This window comes from Diceros bicornis, chromosome 4 (genome assembly GCF_020826845.1).
Source record: "Diceros bicornis minor isolate mBicDic1 chromosome 4, mDicBic1.mat.cur, whole genome shotgun sequence".
NCBI classification, from domain to species: Eukaryota; Metazoa; Chordata; class Mammalia; order Perissodactyla; family Rhinocerotidae; genus Diceros; species Diceros bicornis.
In genome coordinates this window covers 68,231,479-68,249,160 of record NC_080743.1, presented here as the reverse complement: position 1 = coordinate 68,249,160, position 17,682 = coordinate 68,231,479, and the positions used below count along the sequence as shown (strand labels likewise).

Here is a 17,682-nt window from a genome sequence, read left to right as displayed (position 1 = left end):
CCCACTGTGCAGTAGAAACAGGAAAGAAATTGGAATTCAGACTTCAAGAAGGGAAGAAAAAGGAGCTTTTGAGGAGGAAATCTAAGAAGGAAAATATAACCTTACCCTCAGAACCCATTAAAAATTTAAATGGCACATCAAAAGCCAATAGATGGATATTTGCCCCTTCTAGAGAGAATTAGGGAAATGTGCAAATACACACACCCACAAGTAGAAGCCAGTGAATTTGACCTAACAGAGTATGATGACTCCTCAAATATACTAGGAGAGGCCGAGGTTTCTTGCTTGCTTGTTTTTTTGTTTTATTGTGTGTGTGTGTGTGTTTCTCTTGGGAAATGAAGTCAGTGGAATTCATAAAGAATCCATGTATATTAGTTGTTTTTTCAGGCTTCAGTGACAGGCTTTGTAGAAGAATGGCTCTTGAGAAGAATGTGTAGAAAATAAAAGAATTTGCTATTCAGTCTGAGGTAGAATTTTGAAAGTATATGTGTGATGAACTTAATGTTTAAGTGTGTGATGGGCAGAGGAAGAGGGATCCATTCCTTCCAGAAGATCCAGGGCCTTCATGTACACATATCTCTTGATAACTCCTTCTATTATCTCAGATTAGATTTGAGAGAACTGTGTCTACCCCAGACTTGGGGTTTTAACAACGCCTTCTGTATGATTTCCCGGCCACCTACCCCGACACATTTAGCAGAACTTATAGAAATTCTATTCAGCATTCCATTCTCAGGAGCAGCATTTTTGTGGTGCTAAAGAGGACTTGAAGCTCTTTACACAAGATCTACAACAGTTCGAGGATTAAGACTACTTGTGAACAAGGTCAAGAATAGAGGTGGTATGACTCACAAAAATATAGATGCAAAACCTTCCCCCCTCTCAGGAAGGAGTTCATGAACAGTCAGGGAACTCTCTCTGAGGCAGGAGAGCTGAAACGTGTCTGAGCATGATTGTTTGTCTGTGGGCAAGAGTATATTTTTTCATTATACATTGCGCATAATTATTTTTCCTGTGATTATACATTTTTCTGACTCATTAGAACGGCAAAATACAAAAAAAGCCTCAGAGGGGTGTCCTCAGATATAACTGTGAGTATTGCCGGGGTAAAAGCCTCAGAGCAAGCAAACAACAGATTTTCATTCATTCATCAAATATTTACTAGGCGCTTACTATGTGCTAGACTGTTCTAGACACCTGAGACGCATTCATGAATAAAACAGACAAAATCCCTGAATTCAGGGATCTTCCACTCTATTGGGGAGAGATATAAAATAAAAAGCAAACCTATTAAATAAGTAGAGTATATAGCATCATATAAGGAGTATGGGGGAAAAACGAGCAAGGGAAGGGGATTTGAAGTTGGGGGTGGATTGCAAGTTTACATATGGTGAGAAGGTGACATTTGAGCAAAGATTTGAAAGATGAGAGGAACTGGGCTAGTGCATATCTAGCAAAAGAACATTCCAAACAGATGGAATAGTCAGGCAAGGGATGTGTTAAAAGACAAACTGAGGCATATTAAACATTTTAAGAGTTTATCTGAACAAATATCGATTTGAATCAGGCAGTATCCAATCTAGCAGACAGAAAGGAGCTCCAAGGAGCTGTACTAAATGAAAGACTTTTAAAACCAGAAGAAGCAGGCACAAGGAAGTTATACCAGGCAAAGAAGCAGATTGGTAAATGCAGTGTTCCTTTCCTTTAGGGGATGGCAGGGGTCTATCAGGCAGATTACCTGACAAGTGCTGATCAAGTGATTCCTGACTGACTGGTTTAAGATTCCATTTCTGAAAGAGCCAAAACTGTAATTAAGCCTCGGTTTAGTGACTGGAGGCTTAGCATAAGCAACTCCGTTTTGGGCCTGTTGTCTTCTTTTTTAACAGATTGAAACTGCTTTATGTCTGGAATATTCAAGGAATTGTTTGGAGGAGTGGAACTGAGTAAGGGACAGAGTAGTAAATGATGAGGTCAGAGGGAACAAGGGAGACCAGATCACATGCAAGCATTGTGAAATCGTTAGCTTTTTACTCTGAATAAAGTGGGGAACCACGGAAGGATTTTGAGCATAGGAGTGACGTGATCTGACTTACGTTTTAAAAGGATCATTCTGAAATGCTGTGTTGCAAATAGACTGTAGGGTGTTGAGGGTGGAAGCAGGGAGACAAGTGAAGAGGCTATTGCAGTAACCCAGGCAAGAGAAGACGGAGGCCTGAACCAGGGTAGCTGCATTTATTACTTATTATAATGAAATTGTTACTGCTACAGTTTGGATCTTGGTGGTTCAAATTAGCATCACTTAAATAACCACCAGAACATTCTCATTCACTCTGGATGCAAGGGTACTGACGTGTCTGAATCTTGTTTCGAAACTTGAATTTATGATAAATTGTGTGGTAGGTTTCTGCTTTGCAAAAAAAGTGTGAAATGTGACAGCTGGTGACAGGTGATTCAAGTTGCCAACACCAGAATGTAAGGGCAGAAGATTCATTTATCGAATCACACGAATAGAATGCTGAAGTCCAATCCCTTCATTTTATAAATGAGGAAACCACAGCCCAGACAATGGCTGTGAGTTCACCCAGGACATACCTCTCTCCAGTGCTGAACTCTGGGTCCCATTATACCTCACTGCCTGCATTCACTCATCTGCACTTCCCACTCAAGACTTACAGGCTATGTCTGTTTCTCTAATTGCCTCAGTTATTTGTCCTTCCATAATTCAAGAATGAGATCATCAGATTGAAAGTTTCCCTAGGGCAGAGATCCTAATAGATGCATAACACTGATTTTGGCTGAGTTGTGTAAATGGCACATTTATTGAGCATCAGACTTTATTACCCTAACTCTAAACTGAGTGGCCTCAATTACTGATTCTTCTATCTAATAACTGTCAAAAAGAATTTTCAGTGCCAACTTCATTAAAATGATATTTTGGGAAAGAAATATTCCCCCAAAGATTAGGTGTTTTATATTTTCTTTCATCAGGACATGCGACGAGGGCGTCCTTGCAGGCCAGAACTTTAAAGAGCATTACTGCATCCACAACAACTGATAAATGATACAACAATTTAGTCCCTGAAGTTTACCACCATTGAGCACAATCAAGATGATATTTACCTAGAAAACCATCAAAGTAACTGGCACTAAGGTGCTCTCTGTAACTCACAGAACAACATCAGTGTTGCCATTGATTGACTGAATTTTGAGTACAATAGCATCTGTTTAGTGCTCCTCCCCTAGTAGCAAAACCAAGCAGGCCAGCCCAACAGAAATGGTTGCAACGGGATCAGGATGGATGAATGGGTTTTGGTATGCTGATTAGCAAAAATGTCTATGGCAGGAGTTTCATGGATTTAAAGGGCAAATTAAGCATTGTGTTCAGGAGAGGGCAGCAAGTGCCAAGGTCAGAGAATTCTTCCTGACAGATCATCAGGAGGACTTGATATTTTGAGAGGCAGATTACAGATAAATGGGAGAGTGTTCTAGATAAATACCAAAGGCAATATCAGTTGTGGTTTGCTAATTAGAGATTGACTTTGCATATTAACTAGAGATGTGGAGTGGACAGACATCACAGGATAAAGGGCTTGGAGAAGAAGAAACAGCTTCCTAGTAAAGCTGACAGCACAAGTCACAGTTCTCCTATGAGCCCTCACATTTCCTTACTGTTCAATGCGCCTGCCTCAAACTCTTCCCCTTACCCTGTTTTTGCCAATAGAAATCTCACACAGCCTTGTGAATTTTCTTCACATCCCTCCTTCAGACACCCACCAGCATTTTCTGCTTCTGAAAGCCTCGCCCCTTCATGCACTTAATTGGTTGGAAAGAAACTAACAAGGAGCTTTAAAAGTTTACTTAGATCTATACTTCACATAACAAAATCTGTACACGCAAGTAACAAAATACACAAAATATAGGTAATAGCAATATCAACATGCCACACACATGTGAATAATAATTAGTTCTGCTTGTTTAATGTGAGAGAAGAGGATTAAAAAAATGTCAAAGGACAAAGACCTCACTTATAAAACATACTGAGAAGAAAGCACCCCGTTCGGGGGGAAGATTCCCCTCCACTCCCATTCCTGAAGTGACAGGGCAGGGTCACAGAAGTCTAGGGGGCCCAGAAGCCCAGCCCTTACAGTCAGAGCTGACTTGTCAGGAGGGGCCATTCAGTCGACCTGTTCAATGACGGCCCAGTACTGGGGGCTCTCTGGCGGGCTTGAGCTCCACAACTGCTACCCCCAGGGACACCAGGCCCCCCATAGAGCCTGGAGAAGACCGGGCCACAGATTTGCTCCAGCTCCCTCTTCTGATGCTCATACTCCTGTTTCCCTGCCAACTGATTGGACTCCAGCCAGCCAAGGACTTCCTGACATTTGTCTTGTACTTTGCTCCTGTCCTCTTCAAGAATCTTGTCCCTAAGGCTTTCCTCTTGCAAGGAGCTCTTCACATGGAAGACATGAGCCTCCAGGGAGTTTTTGGCAGCCACTCTGTCCCTCTGGGCCTCGTCCTCAGCCTTGTACTGCTCAGCCTCACGAACCATCGTCTCCACCTCTTCCTTGCTCAGCCGGCCCTTGTCATTGGTGATGGTGATCTTGTTGGCCTTGTCTGTGCTCCTATAGGTGGCCGCCACACTCAGGATGCCACTGGCATCAATATCAAAGTTCACCTCAATCTGGGGGACCCCACGAGGGGCAGGTGGGATGCCACTGAGCTCAAAGCGCCCCAGCAGGTTGTTGTCCCTGGTCACGGCCCTCTCACCCTCATACACCTGGATCAGGACCCCAGGCTGGTTGTCCGAATTGGTGGCGAAAGTCCGGGTCTGCTTGGTAGGGATGGTGGCATTCCTCTGGATCGACGTGGTCATCACTCCACCTGCTGTCTCCAGCCCCAGGGACAGCGGAGCCACGTCCAGCAGCAGGAGATCCTGCACTTTCTCACACTTGTCCCCCATCAACACTGCTGCCTGCATCGCAGCCCCATAGGCCACTGCCTCATCCGGGTTGATGCTCTTGCTCAGCTCCCTGCCGTTGGAGAAGTCCTGCAGCAGCTTCTGCACCTTGGGAACGCGAGTAAAGCCGCCCACTAGAACAACGTCGTGAATGTGGGCCTTGTCCAGCTTGGCGTCCCGCAGGGCCTTCTTCACTGGCTCCAGGGTGCTGCGGAAAAGGTCTGAACACAGTTCCTCAAAGCGGGCTCGAGTGATGGACGTGTAGAAGTCCACGCCCTCGAACAGGGAATCGATCTCCAGAGTGGCCCGGGCGCTGGAGGACAGGGTGCGCTTGGCGCGCTCACAGGCTGTGCGAAGCCCGCACGTGGCCCGCTTGCTCCCGCGCAGGTCCTTCCCGTGCTTCCGTCGGAACTCCTCTGTGAAGTGGTGCACCAGCCGGTCGTCAAAGTCCTCTCCACCCAAGTGGATGTCTCCAGTCGTGGCCTTCACCTCAAAGAGACCGGCGTCAATAGTGAGGACCGACACGTCGAAGGTGCCTCCGCTCGGGTCGAGAATGAGCACGCGGCGCTCTCCGGCGCCCCGCCGGCCCAGCCCATAGGCGATGGCGGCCGCTGTGGGCTCGTTGATGAGCCTCAGCACGTTGAGCCCCGCGATGGCACCCGCGTCCTTGGTAGCCTGGCGCTGCGAGTCGTTGCAGTAGGCGGGCACCGTGATCACAGCGTGCCTCACCGCCTGGCACAGGTACGCCTTGGCCGTCTCCTTCATCTTGCTCAGCACCATGGACGAGGTCTCCTCGGGGTAGAACGCCTTGTCCTCCCCGCGGTAGGACACGCGCACCTTGGGCTTGCCGCCCTCGCTCACCACCTGGAAGGGCCGGTGCTTCACGTCCGCCTGCACAGTCGCGTCCGCAGACTTGCGCCCGATCAGCCGCTTGGAGTGGAACACGGTGTGGTGCGGGTTCAGCGCCGCCTGGCTCTTGGCCGCATCTCCGACCAGCCGCTCGGTGTCGGTGAAGGCCACGTAGCTGGACCTCGTGCGGATGCCCTGGTCATTGGCGAAGATGTCCACGTGGCCGTGCTAGAACACGCCCACGCATGAGTACGTGGTGCCCAGGTCGATGCCTATCGTCACTTCCCTCGGGGACGACATGGCTGCGGCTCTCTCGCTCCTGGGGACCAGTCAGATACTCGAGACTGCGGCACTTGATGCTGCTCGACCGTCGAGGTGCGCTCAGCTGCGCCGCTCTCCGCTCGCCTTCTCTCCTGCAAGCCCAGCTCGGCTCTGCCCGGCTCCGCGTCCACGAGCCTTTTAGCCACTTGCCGGGGACCCGCCTCCGCCCGCCCGCGCGGCCGCGAACCTGCCGGCGCTTTCGCCGAGAGCCCAGAGCCGCCCACCCCGCCCGCGCGGGCGGCCTCAGCCGGGCGGGCGGCGCGCTGAGTCGGGGAGCAGGTTCGCGCGGCTCCGGCCGTGCGAGGCGGGGCGCGGAGCGGGGCGCGGGTTGGCTGCGCCGACCCCATCCGCCCCTGACTCGGAGCTGCGGAGAAAGTTGCAGCTTCTCCTGGCTGGTTCTAGGGGCCGTCGGTTACCGCAGAAGCCAGTGAAGGCCTAACTTCCCAAGAGAACAAGTTCTCCCCCTGTTGGCTGAAGACAGCCGGCCTGAGTCCGGAGGCTCGGGAAAAGCTGGAAGTATGTTACCGTGCGAATAGAGCCGTGGTCTCCAAGCCGGGAGTTTAAATAGTTATTTTTTTTGTCTTAACATTTTTTTGTCTTGAAACATAAAAGCAGTATTTTCGCAATTGTCACAGATGGGCGGCCTAATTCTGGTTGCGGAATGAAGCTAGGGACAGCGATGAGAGAGCCCCGGGAAGTCCTGTTTGTCGGTCTCATTGGTGGTTCAGCGGTAGGGTTCCCATCTCACACCCTGCAGGCCTTGGTTCGATTATTAGCCTAATGTTGCGTGATCTTTTCCTTCCAAATAGTCATTTTAATTTTTTTTTTCTATTGCAGCACTTACAACACTGAAGTAAACGAAACCAGTTAGCTGAAGGCTAGGTTCTTTTGATTTGGCTCCCCATCCTCTACGAAGTCGCTTTCTTGAAGGGAGACGAGACCTGGCGCTGTGGCGGGCAGACTCGGGGGTGATCTCGCCGCCCCACCCTGGAGAGAACCCAGCACACGGGGAAGGAGGATGCAGATGAACTGTGGTGGAATGTCACTCCTGTTGTCGATGCCTATCGCTCATATTCCCGAGGAGCATGGTACCCAAAGGCAGATTGGAAAGCACAGTGTGCGTTTTCCTCTGAGGCCAGGGCTCAGGTGGGGTGTAAACTCCTGCAGCCCACAGGCCATCCCATGCTCTGCGAGCCTGAGGGCTAGGGGACTCCATTGGTCAGCAAAGCCACCCTAGTTCCCGTCAGTCCTGCGGCCTTACGAATTGAATCTTAGCCATGTCTCACTTTCTTTAATCCAGAACAACCTATTGGAGTTTTCTAGTGTTTCTACTTGGCGTGGACTTGTACTGAGAAGCCAAAAGGAGGAGCCTTTTCGGAGACCTGGGGGTGCAAATGGAGGAAAGAGGAGCCTCCTGTCTCCCCGCTGACAGCGGGGATACTCACCGCTGTACCACCGAGGACGGTGTCTATGGGGAACGTCATACTTTCTAATGTTAAACTTTAGTAGTGTATTGTATGTAATATATTGTTATTTGCCTCCTTCAAGGGAAACTAATTTTTAAAAAGAGAAACTGTAAACCCTTGCTTGGTAAGTGGCTCTTTTCTCCTCAAATGGCTCAGAATCCTTTGGAAAGTTCTCGGGGCCTTTGAAGAGGGAGGAGGAAGTCAGGATGCAGAGGTCAGTCCACCTTCTGGACTGGATTTCTTGTTCAACCCTCTGCCAGTGTGCCAGTGAGAAAGAGCTGGCAAAGTCTTCTGGGACAGAGATCCAGCTATGCCGGGAAGGTGATCAGTCCGAGGAAAAAAGGGAATGTTTGAAGAAGTGTGCAATGAATGACTTCCACAGTGGAAAATCAAACCATCCTCAAAAAGAAGGAACCTATGTCATAACTCCAGGAGGAAGAGAAGCTTCAGCTCTAAACTCATTCACTCTCAGAGTCTAGGCCTGGATGTGAGAGTCCAGACATTTTGGTCAAGAACCTGCAAGAGAAGGGTCCTCACCTCAGAAGGGAAAAGGCGGCCTGGCCTGGGGTCTGTGCCCTGGTCTGTTGAGGGACTGCCTTGTCCAAGCTCCTCCAACCTTCTCTCCTGGCCCTCAGCGGCCTCAAAACCCCACCTTCCCACCCAGCCCCAAGAGTTCCAGGTAAAGCCCGAAAGCAAGCACCTCTGTGCCTGCACATTCACCACAGCCTCACACAGGCCTTCTTCCAATGGCATTCTCTTTACTTTTGAATTCAGAGAGGTTCAAGTACAGAGGAGTTTATGTATGCAGTGCTAACTTTATCCACACGCTTACATGTATCCATTTATGTTTAGTAGCTTAGTTTGAGTATCTTTAAAAGTAGAACAGATACTAAAGTGATAACTTAAACAGACATTGTGAAGTGGAGGGATGCTGATGACTCAACACTGAGTACAAAAAGCAAGTTGTAGAACAAACATACAGTGTGATCCAAACCTGTTTATGTAAAGGTCTGTGACACCAACGGCCTGTATATCCTTAACAAGTCATTTCACCCATCTGGGCCACAGCTTATTCAATTTTAAAATGAGGAGACTGGACCACATCATTTCTAAGGACTTTCTAGGTTTAAAATTCTCTGATTTCAAATGCTCAAGAATTTGCTCATTCCACAAATTACTGAGTGCTTTTTCATGTCCCGGACAGTGACCCAGACTCTAAGTATACGTTAGTGAAGAAAATAGACAAAGGCCCTGCTGTCCTGGAGCTCACATTCTGATGGGAGTTGGGATAGTGAGACAATAAACAATTAAACAAGTCAGCATATGATACATCAGTAGGTAATAAGTACAATGAGGAAACATAAAGCAGGAGAGGGGCATTAGGGGTCCGTGGGAGACTGGAGTTATACTGAATGATGAAGGAGACCTCACTGATAAGGTGACATTTGAGTCAAGACCATGATGGAGCTTGATGTGGAGATCTGTAAGACAGAGCATTCCAGAAACAGGAACTAACATAAGCCCTGGGCAGAAGTATAATTGGTGTGTTGATTGAAGCAAGGAAGAGCAGTAGATGAGGTCAGAGAGGCAGTGAGGAGCAAGATCATGTAGCTCCTTGTAGAACATTGCAAAGGCTTTAGCTTTACTCTTAATCGCAAGGGGCTATTGCATGGCTTGAGCAGAGAAGTGACAGATACCACAGACATTTTTGAAAGATCACTTTGGCTGTTGTGGTGACAACAGACTGTAGGGTGGCAAGGGTGAGTGTAGGGAAACCAATCAGGAAGCTATTGCAGTAACCCAAGTGAGAGACGATGGTAGCTTGGACCAAGGTGCTAATAGTAGAGTACTGAGATGGGGTCAGATTGCTGGATTTATTTTGAAAGTAGAAGCAGGATTCACTGAGTTTTGTATATTTGAGGAGTCTCTGTCTAGGGTCTATAAAACAGTGTGAGTGTTTGCTGTGAGTCCTTGTAGAGCCTTGACCTCAGGAAGTCGGTGAGTGTGGGGCCTGTTGGAATTTAACTCTGGAGATCACAGGTCCTTCTTTTCCCTGGAGACTAAAGGGTGGTTGGAGGCTCCTTAGCCCAGGATGCTGTCGGATAGCGGTTGGGGGAGGAGAAAATGTAGGGCCTGAAGAGATGCTGCTGTCACACCATGGGATGAGGGGTCATTTGTCCTGAGGGGCCTGGCTCCATCTGACTTTGTAGTTCCTCCAGTCTCCCTTAGAGCTTCAAAGGTCTGTCTGCATGGAAAAATATAGCTCTGTGTCCACTGCAAACAGGAGTGCCATCACCAGGCAGAAGGTGATTTGATACCAAGGCCGAAAGACGAATAGAGCTGCCAGAGAGGCACAGGGATGAGAAGATTGAGAATTGTTACGGCAGAAATTTGGAATACACAGTCAGGGCCCTGTTGGGGAGCCTTTGTGAAGTCACCCAAGCCAGGAGCTAAGGCCAAGGCCAAGCGCAGACAGATAGCCTAGGAAGTCTTCATAGGATCTCTTCATCTCTCTGCCTTCCCAAATAAATCTCTGGATCAGCACTACCCAAAGGGTGACCTTGGACACATCTGTTCTAAGGGACATTAGTAGAAGTTATAGAGGAAAAAGGTTTTGTGGTCACCTAGGTTTGGCAAATGCCTCATAAAACTTACTTTAAAAGTTTTTTTTTACAATAGGACTTCTGGAAGTGTTTAATGTGCATTATGAAGATGAAAGGAGAGGAACAGAATATGCAGCATGTTCTGCATTAATTTGTCCACAGAATTGTTCATTCTGAAAAGCCTCTCAAAGAGTCATGAGACTGGGGAACAGCCTTTGGGAAACATTGAACTAGGGCATCCACAGACCACATCAACAGATGGTCACTCGCCACCCTCTCTGAGCCCAGGATGGGCGGTATTCACTGACCAGTGCTAGTCTGGCATAAATAGCTTGTGATGCCTCCTGAAAGGGCAGGATATGGATTTCACAATGCGCAATTTCTCAAGAACAGATGGAAGCCCAGTTCGTTGCATGTGCAGAGAGACTCTCATGCCAACATGGCTGCCCCCAGCTTACCTTTGAGGCTAGGCTGAGAGTGTTAGTAGGGAGGCACGAGAAGCCCCAGAATCCTAGAGACGAGAGGGACATATGACAAAGTGGAGTGGTTTGAATGAGGTGGAAAAGAGGGAGGGTGGTTATGTCTGGTGGACGGATTTGGGGGGATGACTCTGTCTCCTGAGAGTTAAAACTTCAAGTGAATGACACCCCTTTCTATAATCCCCGAGGAATGAGCTGGAACAGAGCTACACATCCACACAGCAATCAGGTCAAGCTAGGACTTTCAGGGTTCCTGTTGACATCAATGAGGCCCACTTAGGAGAAGACAGGTACTGAAGTCCAAAAAAGATCAGTAATCCTCTCCCTACCCATCCTTCCAAGGCCGAAAGCCCCTTGAACAGCCTCGGTTCTCACCTTGGACAGTGATGTTGACATGCTGTGACGCTTGCAGCATTTCCCCTATAACTCCCGTGCAGTGGTACTCGCCACTATGACTGAGTTTTGCTTGTCTGATGGAGAAGCTGGAATTCAGATGAGAAAATGTCTGGTGTTTTCCATTCTGGTAGAATGTGACCTTGTACAGAGGCTTGCTTCTCCAGCTGTGGCACCTCAGGTGGATGGGCTCACCCTCCCGGAACACCAGGCGAGTGGTCTGGAGCAGCAACCAGTCTGAAAGACACAACATGGGAAGGAAAAGTTCTAAGGCTGGATATCAAGGCCCTTGGTGCCTCATGCTTGGGGCTACATTACTCATTTGAGTATTTTTGAAAAGATGTGGAGCAGAGGAATTGAAGATGCTTCACGGCAGGTGTGAGCATTCTCTTGCAGGCAAAATAAGGCATTATCTGTGGGACCTCTGAAGGACAGTTTTCAGAAGTTCCAAAGATGAATGGCAGGAACACCACTCCCTGGACCAGGGGTTGGGGTGATTTTGAGACATTAAAAACACTATACTGGAGTAACGAAATGAGGGCATTTCAGTAACCGGTAGGGGTTACTGAACAGCACCTGAAACCCTCAGTTTGTGTGGATACAGCATTTGTGGTCTGGGGATTCCTAATTTAATGGCAACTTTTCCACAAGTTTTGGGAAGTGAGGGTGGGGAGCCATTCTCCATATTAGCAACAAAATGGAGCTTTAATAATGCCTCACCCACCCTGAATGGAATTTCCATCCACAAAAGAAATGAAAATGTGTGACCTTGTGAATTCAGTATTCAGTTGTGACTCTGAACAAGAGGAGCACGAACAAAGCTTTTTAACTTAACATCACGTCTTCCTCCCTGCTTACAAACGTTCCCACTCCCAACCATCCCCTCACTTCGTTCATGGCAGGGTATTCAGATTCCAGAGTTTGGCTACCTTGGAGGACAAGTCTATAAAGAATGTTTCAAACCCACACGTCTATGGACAGCTCATTTTCATCAAGGGAGCCAAGAACATACAATGGAGAAAGGTAAGTCTCTTCAATAAATGATGTTGGGGAAACAGGACAGCCACATGCAAAAAAAGGAAAGTAGATCATTATCTTACCTCATACACAAAAATTAACTCAAAATGGATTAAGGCTTGAATGTAAGACCTGAAACCGAGAAACTTCCAGAAAAAACAGTACGTTGTTCAACATCGGTCTTAGCAACTTATTTTCAAGCACCATGTCTGACTGGGCAAGGGAAACAATAGAAAAAATAAAGAAATGGGACAACGTCAAACTAAAAAGCTTCTGCACAGCAAAGGAAACCGTCAACGAAATGAAAAGACAACGTAACAATTAGGAGAAGATATTTCTAAACCATATGTCTGATAAGGGGTTAATCTCCAAAATATGTAAAGAACTCATACATCTCAACATCAAAAAAACTAACAACCCAATGAAAAAATGGGCAAAAGACCTAAACAGACATTTCTCCAAAGAAGATATACAGATGGCCAACAGGCTCATGAAAAGATGTTCAACATCATTAACTATCAGAGAAATACAAATCAAAACAATGAGATATCACCTCATGCCCTGTCAGCATGGCTATAACTAACAACACAGGAAACAACAAGTGTTGGAGAGGATGTGGAGAGAAGGGAAGTCTCATACACCGCTGGTGGGAGAGCAAGCTGGGGCAGCCACTAGGGAAAACAGTATGGAGATTCTTCAAAAAATTAAGAATAGAACTACCATACGATCCAGCTATTCCACTGCTGGGTTTTCAAAGAAGGTGAAAACACAAATGTGTAAAGATACATGCATCCCTGTGTTCACTGCAGCATTATTCACAATAGCCAAGACTTCGAAGCAACCTAAGTGCCCATCAAGGGACGAATGGATAAGGAAGATGTGGTATATATACACAATGGAATACTACTAAGCCATAAGAAAAGATGAAATCCAGCCATATGTGACAACATGGAGGGACATTGAGGGTATTATGCTCAGCGAAACAAGTCAGAGGGAAAAGGTCAAATACCGTATGATCTCACTCATAAGTAGAAGATGAAAACAACAACAAACAAACACATACAGACTGAGGTTGGATTGGTGGTCACCAGAGGGGAAGAGGGAGGGAGGAGGGCGAAAGAGATGATTAGGCACATGTGTGTGGTGATGGATTGTAATTAGTCTTTGGGTGGTGAACATAATGTAATCTATACAGAAATAGAAGTATAAAGATGTACACCTGAACTTTATATAGTGTTATAAACTAATGTTACTGCAATAAAAAAAAAGATTGTTTCAATAAACTTCCTAGAGAAGAAGATGAAATTGCTTGCTTTATTATAATAATAAATTCTAGAATTTAGTATATGCTATTTAAATGAAAACTCATTTAAGAAAACAGTATCCTGTATACAAAAGGCAAGGTACCGTTGTTGAGACAACATGAGACAGAAATCTGAAGTCAGGATTCTGACTTTGGCTCCACCATTTACTTCTGGGCTGTTAGGTCTCATGGGCTTAATTTCTTTGTACAATGGAGGATGGGGCTAGGTGGTTTCCCTCTAATGACATTTCAGATCTAAGTTTTCTTAAATGTATATTTTAACATTTTTGTAGGACAACTCAGAAGTACAACCAACTGTTTCTGAGGTGGCAATGCACAAAGAGAAGAGATGGGTAGCTGTGGTGAAGTTTTTGAGGTTGAGTCAATATTTATTTCCCTTTCCTTTGAGGACCATCAACAGAAAGTGACTCCACCATCAGGATCTCTTGCACAGGGACCTTAAAAGACTACAAAAAATATCATCCTCCCAATGTTAAACATAAAACACTGAAAGCTTACATGTGACCATCTTCAGGGTTTATACACCAAGGTGCAGTTGAAGTCAATTACAGTAAAAATTGCTCATATTTTCAGACATGGGAGGCAGGTAATACAGTGTCTAGGAGCATTTTTCTACAGAATCTATTCAACTGAACACTGTCAGATATATACATAAACCTAGGTCCCATCATGTGACTGCTTTAATTAAAACCATCTAATGAATTCTCATCTCATTCAGGAATAAAATTTAAAGTCATCATACCAGACTAATAGCTTCCACATGATCTACCCCTGCCCGTCCTCCTCCCCTCTGACCTCATCTTCCAGATTCCATAGCTCCCTCTGGCCTCCTGCACCCTGGGCAGAACAACCTACTCATGCCTGCCAGGCACGCTCCCAGCTTAGGGCCTTTGTAGTCTGGTTACCTTCAAGCCCTGAGTTTTACCACACTGCCATGAGAGTAGAATGGTTTTATGGAGCAGAAATTTCCTTCTGCTTCTCTCACCCCCGGCTGCTTGTTTGTGGCTTTGTAACCTTCCTACTCAATCAGGACTGAGGCCAAACAGCATAACATATTCTGAGGACTCTCTTAGGAACTTCCACCCAATTAGTCCTTGGGTGATGAACATAATGTAATCTGTTCCATTACCAAACACACCAAGCAAAGGGCGTTGGTGAAAAGGGAAATGAGAGGGCAAAAACTACTTCAAACAACTCACAGCGATGCTTCTCAGTAAACAAGCCACCCCCGTTTCTTAAAAACGTCTGCCATGTCAACAGATATCATCTCTCCTTGTCCTCCCAGATCCTCCCCGGACCTTCCTCCACTGACCAGAGACCACATCCAGATGCACAGGGTCGCTGAAGCTGGTCTGGCCCGTCTGGCACTTGTAGTCTCCGCTGTCGTTGTGTGTGGCCTTAAAGCTGTAGCTGGGCTGGACTTGGGTTGTGATGGAGCTCCCATTATGGAACCATTGGGTGTAGTCGTTCCCAGGGGTGTGGGCCCCCTGGCACTTCAGAGTCACGGTATCCTCCCGGAGCACATTGATCCACGGGGGCTCAAGGCTCACCACAGCCTTTGGGAGATGTGCTGAGGGGCAGAGAGCAGAAAGGGATGGGAATAAGTAACCTTGGAGGGACCATGGATTCCAAAGGAGTTCACAGGACACATCAGGGGCCAGAGAGTCTCCCCTTTATTGTGGCCTCAATTAAAGGTAGGTGTACTTGTAGCAGCCTCATTCCCTTTAGGTCTTTGGTGGATCCAGTGGGAATCCTACCAAGAATCAAATCCCAGGTCCCACGAAAATGGGGGAACCACCCATGCCGAACCCAAGCCTGGTTCTTGGTGGAACAGATATTTCCCTACATGGTAAATATAGCCTCACATTGTGAGACTATAATGCCATAAACCCAAGGAAACAAAGAGCAAACTCACCAGCTCCCCTGCGTGCAGAAGCTGTGAAAGAGAAGAGAGTGGATCAGTGTAGAGCAGGAGAAGATGAGGAGAGCAAATGTAGTTGTAGGTGTGTGGAGAGGGGCAAGGGGAGGCCATCTTGGGCTCCTTCTTTCCCCAGGGCCCATCTCAAGAGCCTGTTTCTACTTACTCTATTTCCAGTTTCCAGTACTCTTATAAGACTACTCATTTCTCATGTCCTCCTCATCTCATCCCTGTCTCTCCACATGGCTACAAAGAAAACATGAATGTGTGGTGCAGGGACTGTGAAAGTACCTCTGAATTCTGACCTTAGGAACCAGTGGAATGGTAAGAATTCAGGGTTCTCTGTCGCCTTTCAATCTGTCCCCAGCTTCCAGGTCCCAGGCCTGCTCCTCACCACACTGATCCCTGGAGTCCTCACAGAAGTGACTGAAATTACCCTATTCCAGAATGACCTTCACTCACCCAGCAGCAGCAAAACTATCAGTGGTTGAAGCAGCCACAGGTTACCAGGATGTACATTCAGAAATGTCTGGATCTCCATAGTCACCCCAGAGCTGGGCTTGAGTTCAGTGGGGTTTAGAAGATGAACTTAGAGAAGAGGAAGGAAATTGCTTCATCCTCTCAAACGGTGTCATCTGTCAGCAGACTCCATTTCTCCAAATCCATAAATAACAAATCGAACTAGAAGCTGAGTCTGCCTTACAGACAAATCTCTCTTTCCTATATTACCTTGTTTTGTCCCTGTGAAACCCTAGGTAGGGTTCTTCTGCTGGTGCAGAAATTGATGAGAGGAAACACCAGGAAGCAGAACCGAGAATGGAGCCCTTGTCTTGAGTTCTCAGTTCTCCGGTGCCCTTCCCACCACACTCCCTGTGCTGCCTTTCTGGCTTGTGTACAGAAAGTTTTAAATAAATTTCAACCCAGACAATATGAAGAAGCCTATTTAAATCTGCAACCACTAAGAATTATTGCTAAACAACCACAACAAAATAGAGTAGTTCCCTTCCGGAAATACTCAACCCAAGGAAGTCTCTAAGTACACCACAGGCAAGACTGTCGTCCCTTCACCTGCCCTTCACCCCCGGCCCTCCTAACAGAAAAGAAAGTTTTAACGTGCAAGAAACAATTTTCGTAAGAAAGCCGTGAAGTTATTTCCAATGTTATATATTCTGTGCAGGTGGCTGTGTAGTATGCCTGGGTTCAGCAACATGATAAAATGGTCACAGTGGTTAAAAGTCAGTCTAAGGAGGCAACAATGGCAAAAATAGACAAATGGAATTATATCAAACTGAAAAACTTCTGCACATCAGTCAACAGAGTGAAAAGATAACCTATGGGATGGGATAAAATATTTGCAAGTCATATACCTGATAAGAGGTTAATGTCCCAAAAGCACAAAGAACTTCTACAACTCAATAACAAACACAAAAACAAACAACCCAATTTAAAAATGGGCAAAAGACTTAAGCAGGCATTTCTCCAAAGAAGATATACAAATAGCAAACAAGTGTATGAAAACATACTGACCATCACTAATCATTAAAGAAATGCCAATCAAAACCACAATGAGATATCACCTCACACGCATTAGGATGGCACTATTGGAAAACCGAAAACACCAGAAAATAATAAGTGTTGGCAAAGATGTAGAGAAATTGGAACCCTTGTAGACTGCTGTTGGGAATGTAAAATGGTGCAGCTGTTATGGAAATCTGTATGGAGGTTTATCAAATAATTAAAAATAGAATTGCCACATGATTCAGCAATTCACTTCTGGGTATATATCCAAAAGAATCTAAAGCAAGATCTAGAAGAGATATTTGCACGCTCATGTTCATTGCAGCATTATTCACAATCACCAACAGATAGATGCAACCGGCGTGTCCAGTGACAGATGAATGGATCAACAAAATGTGGTACATACATAAAACGTATGGAATTCTATTCAGCCTTGAAAAAAATCCTGCCGCGTGCTACAACATGGATCACCCTGAGGACATTATGAGAAGTGAAATAAGCCAGTCACAAAAAAGTCAAATACTGTATATGAAGTATCTAAAGGAGTCAAACTGACAGAAACAGAAAATAGAATGGTGGTTGCCAGTGGCTGGGGGAGATGGAAATGGGGAGCTGTTGTTGGATAGGTACAAAGTTTTATTTTTTCAAGATAAAAAATTCTAAAGATCTGTTGTACAGCAATGACAATAGACTTAACTCTACTGAACTATACACTTAAAAATGGTTAAGATGGTAAATTATTTTTTATGTTGTTTTTTTACCATAGTTAAAAAAATATTTTTTAAAGTCAGACTATGAGATCTTGGACAAGGTCCTAAAATTGTCAAAGGTTCAGTT

General features: G+C 46.0%; 1 protein-coding gene and 1 pseudogene across 11 annotated transcripts in view; both read right to left on the bottom strand.

Annotated features, from left to right (window-relative positions):
* The window catches only part of LOC131404689 (low affinity immunoglobulin gamma Fc region receptor II-b-like), a 139,333-nt gene that overhangs the window by 83,160 nt on the left and 38,491 nt on the right, over window positions 1-17,682 (bottom strand). For 6 of the 11 annotated variants that reach the window (XM_058539659.1, XM_058539663.1, XM_058539665.1 and 3 more), the window contains exons 5-6: window positions 14,722-14,979; window positions 11,051-11,305 (exon numbers count right to left, since the gene is read on the bottom strand). The exons of 1 other annotated variant lie outside the window; for it this stretch is intronic. In XM_058539659.1, coding sequence (XP_058395642.1) covers window positions 11,051-11,305; window positions 14,722-14,979 — 513 coding nt within the window. Of the gene's footprint in view, window positions 1-11,050; window positions 11,306-14,721; window positions 14,980-15,324; window positions 15,346-15,789; window positions 15,951-17,682 lie in introns of those variants that run through there. 4 more of the 11 variants (XM_058539668.1, XM_058539673.1, XM_058539664.1 and 1 more) reach the window with 4 other exon arrangements.
* Window positions 4,176-6,106, bottom strand: LOC131404692 (heat shock 70 kDa protein 6-like; annotated as a pseudogene).